General features: G+C 31.7%; 1 protein-coding gene across 1 annotated transcript; it reads right to left on the bottom strand.

Moving 5' to 3' along the window:
* Positions 1-7156: 7156 nt before the first annotated feature.
* LOC139501695 (EF-hand domain-containing protein D2-like) lies at positions 7157-13470 on the bottom strand. Its single transcript, XM_071290843.1, has 4 exons — positions 13203-13470; positions 10325-10472; positions 9213-9350; positions 7157-7345 (listed from the first exon to the last, which is right to left on the bottom strand). The coding sequence occupies exons 1-4, from the start codon at positions 13361-13363 to the stop codon at positions 7214-7216; spliced, it is 579 nt and encodes a 192-aa protein (XP_071146944.1). The 5' UTR covers positions 13364-13470; the 3' UTR covers positions 7157-7213.
* Positions 13471-13546: the final 76 nt, after the last annotated feature.

The following is a 13546-nucleotide window of genomic DNA, read 5'->3' as shown; positions in this document are numbered from 1 at the left end:
ATTGTCTATTTTTGCAGAGGTAGAAGGGCCAGGTTTCTTACCCTTTACACTTGAATTTGAAGTGCTACTGTTAGCTCCGCCACTCGTGGAAGCTTTCGACTTTGTCGACTCATGTTTTCTTTTACCAGCCGCGCTGGAAACAGAATTAATCTTTTCAGACAGAAGTTCATCTTCGTCCGTATTACTAATGTCTTCATGCGAAGACTTTCTTTTTGAGGCGGACCCCTTTTCTATCATTTTCTCCGCCATGTGTTTTCTTTATAATAACCGGTTTACGGCAATGTGCCGAAAACAGGTAAAAGTCGTAAATTTTTCCCGAATTACATCCGGTGATTACTAACTTTTATTTAAATTTTATATCAAATTTTATTAATGATAAAATGAAAACCAACTACGTTGATTTAATTTAATCTGAAGTTAGGACAATTCAAACTACATCCGAACTGCCCAAGAGCTATCAGCACACTGAAGTTCACACATGCGCAACACAATCTCATTTGGTCCCGGAAGTGTTACAAGGAAATAAAATTTGGAGTTTAGTATGGCGTTCATTATCACTGAACTAGAATATATATTTGTTTAGGGACTAGCTGAAGGACGCCTCCGGATGCGGGAATTTCTTGCTGCATTGAAGACCTGTTTGTGACCTTCTGCTGTTGTCTTCTCTATGGTCGGGTTGTTGTCTCTTTGACACATTCCCCATTTCCATTCTCAATTTTTTTAGAACAAAGTGACGTTTCTCTTAATGTTGATTTTATGACACAACACTTTTCTTCACAGTTAGGATGTCATTTAAGGTTGAAAATTAGGTTTTAATGTTGTGTTCATATTTTTAAACCGTAGCCATTTTAACTGCAGTTTAAAACAATTAAGATCGATATCAGGAAAATATCAACCTTTTTTTGATTTGGTACGAAACAGTTAAAATGCTCGAGAAACCTCACGCTTCCCAAGTTTCTAAGTCTCATACAAAGATTTTAATCTTTTCTGATATTGACCTTAAATTGTATATCATAGATTCTGTTTTCATGGTGTTTTTTTTTTATGACAATAGAATATTTTTTTATAGGATAAATAGAAGAAGGCTAATCTAAACTAAATAGGTTGCAGAGATAATTTATGAGTAAACATAGCATACAAATCCAGTATATAAAATTATGAATACATAACATAACAATATTAACAATCAAATCATAAGACATAGCAAGCATACAAATGTGGAAAAGGTATCGTCACTATCAGATTAATGTTGAGAAGCAGTAAATCAATGGTACTTTATGGTGAAATTTGAATAGTTGGAGTTATTAATGCTCTTGAAAACTCTTCTTCAACAATCATACATGTCCATATGAACACATTACTGCTGAAAACAATGATACAGAAACATTGAGTAGCAGAAAAATTGATAAAACTTTGGGGTGAAATTTGTGTATAAATTTGTGTAAATGTAAAATGTACTTAATCCATCAGAAAATTTGACACAGACATATATCTGAAAATACTGTATAAACATAAAATTTATTTGTATTGACGAAATTCTTAAGTACCTGTGTAAAAAAATAACATTTTAAGGTAAATCAATCATATTCAAAAACTAGTTCAAGTTCTGTAAACCATTGCAGCTTCCGGTTATATATATTTAATAAATTCATAACTTCATGATCAAAATTAATATATTCTTATATTTTATTGCAATTTAATAGCATTTGTATAATTTTTCAACTAAAAATAAAAAATGTTTTAAACTTAAAGAAAGAAAACCTATAACAGAACACATAAACAAACTAAGCACCAATTTAACCAGATCTTCAATCAATTTTCAAGTCAACAGTTTAAATATCTTGACTCAGTTTTAATGAAATTCAACAGGGAAACAGTTTTGGCAACATAAGATAAAGAACTTTTGACATCAGGGGATCTTTAAAATAAAGTTGCAAATACTCCAGATCTGAATAAGCACCACTTAAAATTTATAACAAAATAATAACAAATTACACATCACATCTCTAAAAAAAAATGCAGATCATTAATAATATAGAGAAAAATTAATGCTCTAATAAATATTTTTTCCTCTTTCCATCTGAAAAAACCTTGTCACCCATTTCAAAAATAATATATCTAAATGACTAGAAAATTAGCTGTAGTGTGCTAACATCTGACAAAAAATTACAAAAGGCAAATAGCAGAAAATCTATATCATCATTTTTTTTTATCAATATATATAACAACATCAAGAAATTAAACAAAAAAGATTTTTTAACCCTTGCTAATGGCTGGTTGCTTTTTTTATTTTCAGAATTTCAAAGGCTGCTGATTTGTTTACTTTCTACAACAAAAATATTTTTTTCCTGAACAGTTTCATGACAAAATGAAAATTTAACAAGGGATACAACTCAGCAAAATGGGAGATAACAAAATTTGATGAAAAGATGAAATCTTATCAATTTCATTAAAAACACATTAACCAAGATAAATTATTTAACAAAACACTTGAGCATTATTAAGTATAACAATATCATGCATATAGCCTTCATCAAACATGTGATAGACATTCAGAATAAAATTCAGAGGCTTTGGAATTTTAATTAAGAAAAAGAAAATTATACATGTATACATGTATTAGGATGTTGTAATAAACCTTACTTCCTCCATATAAAAAACTATTTGTGAGGATTGAGTTTTTTTTAGAGCATATAAAATACCATGTGGTATGAATTCCAATGAGACTCCTCTCCATCCAAGTCACAATGAGTAAAAAGATCAAGGTATATTGGTTAATTGAAACATTTTGCTTGATCAGGAGTTGGTCAACACAAAGAATCAACTAAAAATCAATGAATGTCAGTCTCCATGTCTGTAGTAGTTTTATACATACAAAAAAAAAACACCAGGGAAATTTTAGAATAAGTAGTTTCACCATCGAACTTGTATCAACACAATAACAAAATGTTGACATAAAATATTATTGAAAGTAAATTATCTAATTAATAATCATTGTATCTTAATGTATTCATTTCAATTCTCAATTTTATTTTGTAATATATATTAACCAAGTTAAAACCCTGTGTTCTGTTTAAATATAATATCTACCTATGATATACAGTAAATATAGAGATAGCATTTACACTGGTTATAATTTCGTTGCATACTAAAATCACATATTTTTATATCTGCATGTATATATAAAATAATGAAAACCCATTTGATGGAAATGTATATAGGACTATAACCTGTGACTAGTTATAATTTTTTGTGTCCATTAAAATAGACATGTCATGAAAAATAAATTTAAATAATGTTGACATATTTTCACTTTTCAAAAGTAAATGCAAAAAGATAGTTTCGTTCAAGATTTCACAATTCACTGAATAGAAAGGATTTTATGATGCAAGTTGGGCATGGTGACCTATATGTATGAACAAATAAATTCTTGAAATCACAATACATGATGTGCAAACGGAAATTTGAAATATGGATTTAAAGATCCAAAAGATGAGAATTTAGCTTTGACAAAATTTAAATTGTGATAGTTTTAATTTTGAGTGGGAAAAGTGTATAGAACAGAAAATAAATGGGCCTTATGGCCAAAGATATATATAAATTATATGGTTTTCTTATTTCAATCATTATTTTTGTAACAAAATTTCAACATAAAAAATGCGTTAGTAATACAAATGTTAGGAATACTGGCTTACTGGACAAAAAAAGATTATCAAAAAAGATATTTGGCAAGATCATGAAGATGCATTAACTTAAGATATTATAAAAAGACTGTTTTCAGAAAACAGTAGACTACAATCAGTGGTTTAAGATAAAGTGCTTATTTATAGGGAAGTGCATATGCTACAAAAATCGTATAAAATACTACAAATCTACAAAATGACAAATACATGAAAAGGTACAGCACTTTTATTGCTGTTCCGAGTCTTGTTGTTAACCAAATGTCTACAAAGGTATTTAAGGTGGTACTCAACACTTTCACTAAAATTAATTTGGCTCGTTTAATTTTCATAAAATTTTGACAAAGTATTTTGTCTCTTTGGCACATTCCCCATTTCATTCTCAATTTTACTTTGACCCTTTAACAAAAATATAAAAGTTTTAAAAATTTTGAACCAACCATTTTATCAGAAAAATTACACTGGTTATATAGCAGTTTGACAAACACCAATTTTCATCATTGGAAGCTTAATATTCCCTTTACAACACAACATAATTAAAACGTTTAGCTGATTTTACAGAGTTATCTCCCTGTAGTGCTAGGTACCACCTTAAAAAGATAACTTATCAAGACAACATATAGACACCTCTTGTTTCTACTTGAAAGATCTCATTTAATGTTAATGATTTTAAGTAATTTTTGACTTGGCAAAAAAGCCTTTACATTTTTGATTTCACAAAGTAATTTTCATTTTAATTGTTTAAAACATTTAAAACACTGTAACAATCTTCTTAAATGTGAATGGCTACATTGTTTTATCCTATTAATGAGCATTGATTATAATTTTAAGCTGAAAAGACATGGGTTTTAGGAATGCATTTATTTACAAGGTTTATACACAATGGTAATATTAATTGGTTGACCCTGTTCCACACATTCAACCCTGTACTATTGTTATGAAATAACATATCAAACTTTTTTTTGTCATTCCCTATGATTATTTTGTATCTGTTAAATAAGGCATTTTTATCTTTTCAAATATCAAAATTGTTCAATAAAAAAAAAATTAATGGGAAAACTTTGAATGAAATTAGTTTTTGTGAATATCATTACTTCTTCAAGATTAAACTTCGATAATTACTATTCATGTGTTTAGTATTTATATTTTATCAATTTTTGTAAAAGCCTTAATATTTTAAAGCATTTATCTGTTTTATTTCTACAATTATGCAGCTGCATTTAGTACATATGAAACATCTTAAAACAATAATAGTACACATATTAACACTTACAAAAATCTGTTCATGCCAGCACACATTTTGAACACACATATATAAAAACATATAAAATCACATAAGTTTTTCAAGAAAATAACCATGTACAATGTATTTCTGAGTTGCTGATTAACAAGTACTTTCCCCCTACCCTTCTAAAGTGTTCTTTTAATATATTGTTTTGTCATTCTAAAAATACCAGTAAACAATTTTTTTTTTACAATGATTGGTTGAATATTAGTTGCATAAGGTGTTTATCATTAAAATTGATTTTGGAGGATTGGAAATATCCAACAACCATACTTTCTTAATTGCAAACATGAAGTGACATGACCCTCAATCAATGCCCCAAAAAACTATTCTTTTTTTAACCTCATGCTATTTTGTGTATGCATATGCTAATGCCACAGTCCGACAAGACCACGATCACACCACGCTCACTGCGATCTAAAATAAATTCAGATTGTGGTGAGGTCGCAGTACGAGCGGCATGAAAATGTAGACTTTCGTTGTTTTCACGATGCTACTACGTCCTCATTACGCTTCTACAACGACCCCGCTACGATTATACCACGTTCTAACCACGCTTGTTCTGTGACCTTGCTACGAATATCACGATCTTTCTACGCTCATCACGTCCTCACTACGACCATGCCACGATTTATCTGATTGCAACACGATCTTACCACGCTTCTACTGCGATTATAGCATGATCTTATAAGACCCCTTATAACAACCATACCACGATCATACCACATTTTTACTACGCTCCCAGCAATAACGTAAGCATCGTGTTCCATATATAGAATGTATCATTCCTTCTATTTCTTGTCATTGATACGTAGAGTTTCTAGGAAACAACACAGTCAGGCAAACAAAATCTACATAAAGATAAGGGTAGAGGTAGAGACAGAGGGAGATCTGACAATAACGAATTATGATCAAGTAGATGTATGTCGGACCGACCAATCCAACCTCATTCACAACTTATTGCTGGTCCATCAAGATCAAATGACGATGTTAAGTGAACGATATATATATAGTAGGGAAGACACCAATGTGACAATTACATACAGACAAACAAATGCTGGAGAGCTTGTATAAATTTTATATGACAATGATAATGAGCATAATGATCGTAGTATGAACGCAGTCAGGTCGTAAGAAGAGTGTGATGAGGACGGCAAGGGCATGCTAAAATCGTACTATGGTCTTGCACAGTGTGGTATAAGCGTGATATAAACGTGGTATAGTCGTGTGGAAGCGTGTTTTGGTCGCAGTAAGAACGTGATAGTCGTAGTGAGGTCGTATTAAAGTTGCTGTGACATCATAGCGCAGTATCCCCGACTAGTTACGCGCTTTCGTTATGCTGTCGCTATGATGGTACAGCGACCATAACGATCTTACCACGATTTTACTACGCTCTCACTACTCTTCTACTACGACCTGATTTCACCACGACCGCACCACGATTGTTTTGAACATGTTCAAAGTTGGCCAGGCTCATCACAATCATGGAGACCTCACCACGACTGTACTACGACCTGACTGCGATCTGCAAGATGGCACTACAATCGTCAAAATTTTCATTTTTTTCACAGATCGTAGTGCGATCGTGGCCTAGTGGGACTGTGGTATTAATGTGAACAAATATTATTAACATATCATCTCTCAATTATTTGCTGAACTAGTAAACATGGTGATCTCCCTTAAAACAAAATCATGCACACAATTATCTCCCCATTACATCTACATAAACAGTAAATAGAGTTATTTCCCTGAAACAATATCCTGAGCTGAATTATCTCCCCCTAACATGAACAGTAAACATGGTTATTTCCCTAAAACAACATCCTGAGCACAACTATATACCCTTACATGAACAGTAAACATGGTTATTTCCCTTAAACAACATCCTGAGCACAATTATCTCCCCTTACATGAACAGTTAACATGGTTTTTTCCCTTACACAACATCCTTAGCACAAGTATCTCCCCTTACATGAACAGTTAACATGGTTATTTCCCTTAAACAACATCCCGAGCACAATTATCTCCCCTTACATGAACAGTTAACATGGTTATTTCCCTTACACAACATCCTGAGCACAATTATCTCCCCTTACATGAACAGTAAACATGGTTATTTCCCTTAAACAACATCATGAGCACAATTATCTCCCCTTACATGAACAGTAAACATGGTTATTTCCCATAAACAACATCCTGAGCACAATTATCTCCCCTTCACATGTATGAACACATTTAACACATTTTATCAATTAAACACTGATGCCTTTTCTTTAAATGCCTTCTTCCTTTCCTTTGCTTCTTCAGCTTGCTTCTTCTTTTCCTCTTGTTCTTGTTTTATTTCGTTTTCAAATTTCTTGTCCCTTGTTTGAACATCAATCTGTACAAAAAGACAACACATAAAACTTTGCAAAGGAATAACAAATCTTTCTGGAACTCAATATTGTCTTTATTATCATGACATACATTTTGTAATAATAGAACAACTTTCTGTCTAGATTTTGCAACTGAATGGCAATTTTCACGCTTATCGTATTTTTCATGTTGAAATTGTCTTCTATTCCATGAAAGTTTTGGTGATATTGACCATGTTAAATGTACAGTTGATATATTCATGATAAGAAAATTGTCTTGCAGATCACTGGAATCAAGGAGTCATATGTGTCTTTAAGAAAAATACTTCCTTGCATTGAGTTGTGTCGCTGTCTGCTTAAACTTCATCCCAATTTGTTTTATAAACGATACTATGGATTCATTTGAGGGTTTTAACTCCAGTGGATGGAGAAAAAATATTTAATTTTATTATTATTTTATTTCATGGTTGTACTAACATCTGCATATAAATCCATTGAAAATATATACTTAGTTGAGAATTAAAATTTGGTTTATGTACTGTGGATTCATTATTATTCGTTGGGAACAGGTAAACCACGAAATTAAATGTTCAACGAATATCACATTTTCTATAGGCTAGTAAGCAGATTTCTGCAAAAACGAAATCAAATATCAACGAACATGCAAATTTTACCTAATCCACGAAAATTGGTTCCCACGAAAATAAATGAATCCACAGTATACCAAGTACCAACTAAATCCATGAAAACTTTTATCCCACAAATGATAATGAATCAACAGTAATATTCCACAAAAGATATATAGATTCCACAACATCAACAAGTGTATTACTCCAATAGAGACAGTTAAATTTTAATATCTAAAGCGCAAGGCTTGTCGAGCTTTTTAAATAGTTAAAATTTAACTGTTGAGAGTGGAGAAATATAGTGATACACGCGTTACAGTGGTGGAATCTCTTTCTCTAATGTTTTTTCATCCTTCCTTTTCAAAGATTTGAGGAAAGTTGTGTACTTTTGATGTGACGTCATCAGGTATGGTTGCCTTTTTTCATAACGTCACAATAAGAAAATTCAGAAGAAAACAAGAAAATTTAACGTCACAATTAAATTTCAACCAATCATTTGCAGAGAACAGATTTTTCTGTGAGTTGAAATATTTTTCTCACACAGGTCAGGAAATGTGAAAATAGCACAAAAATTAGAGAAAACCATATCAACATGTTAACTTAAGTATATAATCTGCCTAGCACCAATCTTAGACTGTAAGACAGGTAAGTGGTCCTATCAAGTCTACATGAATACTTGACTTATTAATTTCATGTGAATCTCACACAAATAATACACGATAAGCATCATCCTTGACTTTTGGAAAATTGTTTAAATATTACAAGAACTTTGCATTCATTTAAACAACAAAGTGGCAATATTGAAAGGTAAACTTGTCTGTTTTAATTCCTTTTTCAATTTTGATGATACATGTAAGTGATTAAGGTCTATAAAATGATTAAGAAAATTGAAAGTAAAGTGTCTACTATCATGACTATTAGATTCAGATATTTGTATAATACATTCTTATTTTTGGGCAGAGTCTACAATAGAAAATGGAAGATACTATGTTTTCAGATTTGTGAGTTCATCCATCCATATGTTTGTTTGTTCATCACACATAAGGCTTAAGCTTTTGCTTTTAAGTCAGTTTACAATCAAAACTTATTTTCATCAGCTTACATGTATTAATGTTTTTTTTTATTTATGATGAGTCTGGCAACGGTTTCCATTCACAGGTATTCTTGTTATGAATGTTTGAGTCGAATGAAATGATCAAATTTCAGATTTTAAGTATAAAAACCAAATGATTTGTAAAAGAAGTCAAAATCATAACAATAAACAAACCTTTGCCTCAAAAAAGTTTTTGGCTCCTTTTACTCCTTCAGCATCAACATCAATTTCTGTCATGTTGTCAAACAGAGCCATTAAACCACTATCTGCATCTAACTCTCCTAAATTAGCTTTACGGAATATCAGTAAAAACTACAAAATAAACAACAATGTAAGGGAATATTGATCAGTCAAACTACAAGATAATAGTATCATTATGGAATATCAGTCAAAACTACAAGATAATAATATCACTAATAGGGAATATCAGTCAAAAGGTCTAGAAGAAAAATATCATTATGGAGTATCAGTCAAAACTACAAGATAATAATATCCTTATGGAATATCAGTCAAAACTACAAGATAATAATATCACTAATAAGGAATATCAGTCAAAAGGTCTTGATAAAAAATATCATTATGGAGTATCAGTCAAAACTACAAGATAATAATATCATTAGGGAATATCAGTTAACACTTTCAAGATAAAAATATCAGCATCTAAAGGAAACACTGAAAAAAAAATTCCAGAAAAAAATTTCAGCCTTAAGGTGGCTTGGGTTGTCTTCCTCCATCTTGAATTTTGAAGAAGCAGATAACTGTGGTCTAGATATTTGATGAATAAATTATGTGCAAATTTTGAGAGTTGTATGTAATTTATGTAAAAGACTTTTGATATAAATATAGAAAATTGTCTGTTTTATCATAATTACAGTTTTAATTTCTCAAAAACACCTTGTTTGTGTTTGATTAGATTTTTTTTCAACTTTGCCAAATAAGGGGAGATAACTCAGATAAAGTAATTTTTATAATAGAAAGTGTTACGAAATTACCTATTTTGATATGTAGCAAGAAAGCAATTTTCTCACATTTTATCTTACAGTTCTCATAGAACGTTTTCTTTTTATCACACAAAATTTGATTTTTCATGCATAATCTATACAGAATCTGACAATTTTGCACAACCTGTAGCGTGAAAAAAAGTCCTGTGACCCATATTTTTTAATACAGTTTTGAAAAAAGCATGATAAAAACTTCATATTGACAAGTTATAAAAAAAATCTATTAACTTTAATTAAGACGCCCTAGCCACCTTAAACATGTTAAAGAATGTGATATTAGCAAACCTCTCTAAAGTTTATCTTTCCATCGTTGTCTTCATCAATCTCCTTTATCATGGCTTTGAGTGACAGATGGGTCTGAGGAGCTTCCAACTTTTCCATCATCAGTTTTAGTTCATGGAAATCAATGAACTTATCTTTTCCGGTATCATATCTGAAAAAACACAAATATTAAGTTAACTTATATTTTTTTAAAAGATGCCTCTGTTTGGCAAATTTGATTATCTCCCTTGAATATAATGCAATGGACCAGGATTACCATGATTACATGTAGCTATAGTCAGGGTAATTTAAATAATGTTACATTTTGTTAGTAAATAATGGAAACTGTCAAGATTGAATTCTGTTATCCTTGTTTTGGAATTCTTTATCATGTTTATAAGATTTAAAACATGTAAAATGGTTGTTATCTCAAAAATTAAATTCATCCCATCTGACAGTGTTCTCCTCTGAGCCCCTAGATACATGTACATCTAGACATTTTAAATATTTTCACCACAGTTCTATCTGAACATAATTTATTTAAAAATACATTTAAATCAATTAAATGTTTTGCTAAGGTTTGATGTAAATGTGCTATTTATGCAGTTTCAATTTCTTTCTTTTCCCATTGACCATGTTGACCTTGGCTTTTATAAAATCATCTATGTCTACTGGAAGTGCTAGAGTGGACTTCAGGAATTGTCTTATCAATACAGTACAACTAGGACATCCACCTAATTATGTCCACGGTCAGTCTTCTTGAATGGTCAACATCAAATGACCTGTCCCAGTTTTCACATGTGTAACAGCATCACAACGATTTACAGAAAAGGTGATATGGCAGGAGTTAGGGCATTAGTTTATGGTAGGATTTAGGGCACAAGTTCACAAAACTATGGCCAAGATATTTTATTATATCATTGAGATTGGAGGAAAATAGAGATTCTCTTATCATCAGGAATGGTTGGAGGTGTTTGAAAATGCATTGGCTTTTTGAACCATTGAACCTCTTGGATGTGAAATTGTGGTTTTCAATCTGAGGTACTGGATGGTTTGTTAATTGGAAGGCTTGGTGGACAAAAAGGGACAATCACTTACCATTTATACAAGGTTCCATTCATCCAGTGTCTATTTTTGTAAAATAATCATAAGTTTAATGTACCAATACAAATGTATGCATCAACTTCTCAAATTAAAAAATATTAACATGATTAAAAAAACACACTAGATCGTGATATACATGTACATGTACATTGTATATCTAAAAGCTGAATTTGAAAACAGGTTCATGTTCAACTGTTTATGTGGACCTTTAAATATTCATTATTCAGAAAATTTTCTGATAGTCAGAATATGTCACCTCTATAAACCTGGTGCCATCATTTGTTCCTAGGACCATCAGAGACTGGAACCAACTACCAATTTCAGAGCTGAATTCGTAAAAAGTGGTGGTCCTAAGGACTGAACTATTGACGTCATCCAACAATCATTTTTCATTGTGGCGTCAGATATTTTGTATAATGACGTCCACATTTTACGGTAACCTATGTGATGTCCAGTAATGGCAGACAAATAGCGATAAGGTGTATACACCTTATTGCTAATCCCGGCTGACCCTGCCGCTTTAACTTTTGACGAATTCAACAATCACTTTTCCATTGTGGCGTCAGATGTTTTGTTTTGTGACGTCAAAATTTTATGGGAACCTGTGTGATATCCAGTAATGGCGGACAAATAGCGATAAGGTGTATTCCAACCAGTATCAGGTCCGTTCGTGCTCAATACATTTTCGCACCCTACACGTTTGCACCTCGCACGTTCGCACCCAAGGTCCGTTCCCACTCTACACGTTCACACCCAATTTTAATTCAAATTCCAGTTGAATAATTGGAAAATCATGATTGTTGTTTTAAATTGCTTTTGTGTAAATAGTTAATACTGAATGTATTTATAGCTTGGTATGAGTAAAACATTGAAGATTTAAAATGAAAAACACAAAAGATTATTGTTTTTAACAAGTCAATGAAACAAAGTTATATGGGTACGAAGTCCCCAATTACGGAAAAAAATCAATAAAAAAAAAAAAAAAAAAAATCGGAAATTTTTCCGAATTTTTCATTCTACTAATGAACTCAAAATCGTTAACTTATTTTTCCAGATCTACTTCCGTTTCCGGTCTTGTTTGCATCGTTTGCATGAGACTGTGAATAAAATGTATATTTATCAACTTATCAACAAATAAAGGAAGGAATTCAACACCATATCATTTTTAATAATAGTTTGATATGAAAAAAACGTTACCTGGATAACAGCGTTTCTTTGTTTACATTGAATATGACGTCACAACTAAATCCCTAACAACAGAACCAATATCGGAAACGTTACGGTATTTCCGTTTTTTTTTATCAACATGTTTGAATTAAAAAAAAATAATACAGACTTCTTCCCCATTCACAGGTAATGCCTGCCTCATATTAGGCTAGCGATACACTATCCAAAACATGATTTAGATTTATTCAACAACAAAAAAATCCTGTCTCACTTTATTTTGAGACAATGACAACAATTATACTTATAAGAATACACTTGCCAAAACTTGATTACAAAGTTATTAAACACAAAAGCAATTAAAATTGGGCGCGATCATGTAGGGTGTGAACATGTAGGGTGCGAACATGAGTGGGTGCGAACATGTAGGGTGCGAAAGTGAAAGGGGGCGAACATGAGTGGGTGCGACCGTGAATGGGCGCGATCAGACCCGGATTCGTTCCACCCTATCTCTATTTTTTTCAGGCCAGGGTAGTCATGGTAGTCCCTGCAAAGATTAATCAGCTACTAAATATCAGTTATTTTCATTTAGACAAAATAAGCAACTGAACTTTTAGGTACAATGTATGCTTACTTATTGAATATTTTCTGAAAGTCTTGGATCTGTTTACGTGAAAATTCTTTGAATTCGGTGTATGGGTTGAAAACCTGACTCGATTTAATGACAGTTTCTTCATCTCCTTCGTTAATATTTACTCTCCTTTCAAGTTTCTTCGCCAATTCGTCTGTTGCCATGATGCTTTCTTTAAAATGTATTGTTACAGTGACAAACGATCATAAAACATCACTTTACTCGGTACTTGACACTTCCTTCTTCCTCCCAATAATTACTTCCGGTTACTGTCAACAATTGAGACATGCCATAAGATGGCTTGTAATCCCGTACTTGTGAAAAAAAAGAGCAAATTAAAATTTGAC

The sequence above is a fragment of the Mytilus edulis genome, chromosome 13 (genome assembly GCF_963676685.1).
Source record: "Mytilus edulis chromosome 13, xbMytEdul2.2, whole genome shotgun sequence".
NCBI classification, from domain to species: Eukaryota; Metazoa; Mollusca; class Bivalvia; order Mytilida; family Mytilidae; genus Mytilus; species Mytilus edulis.
The sequence above is the reverse complement of the archived record's forward strand: the minus strand, read 5'-3'. Positions and strand labels throughout refer to the sequence as shown.

Excerpts from the sequence above, each read along its gene's own strand:
- LOC139501695 (XM_071290843.1), bottom strand. The coding sequence starts at position 13,363 with ATGGCAACAGACGAATTGGCGAAGAAACTTGAAAGGAGAGTAAATATT. Across the intron at positions 10,473-13,202 it reads TTTCAGAAAATATTCAATAA|ATATGATACCGGAAAAGATA; the intron begins GTAAGCATACAT and ends GTGTTTTTTCAG. Across the intron at positions 7,346-9,212 it reads AAAACTTTTTTGAGGCAAAG|ATTGATGTTCAAACAAGGGA; the intron begins GTTTGTTTATTG and ends CTTTTTGTACAG.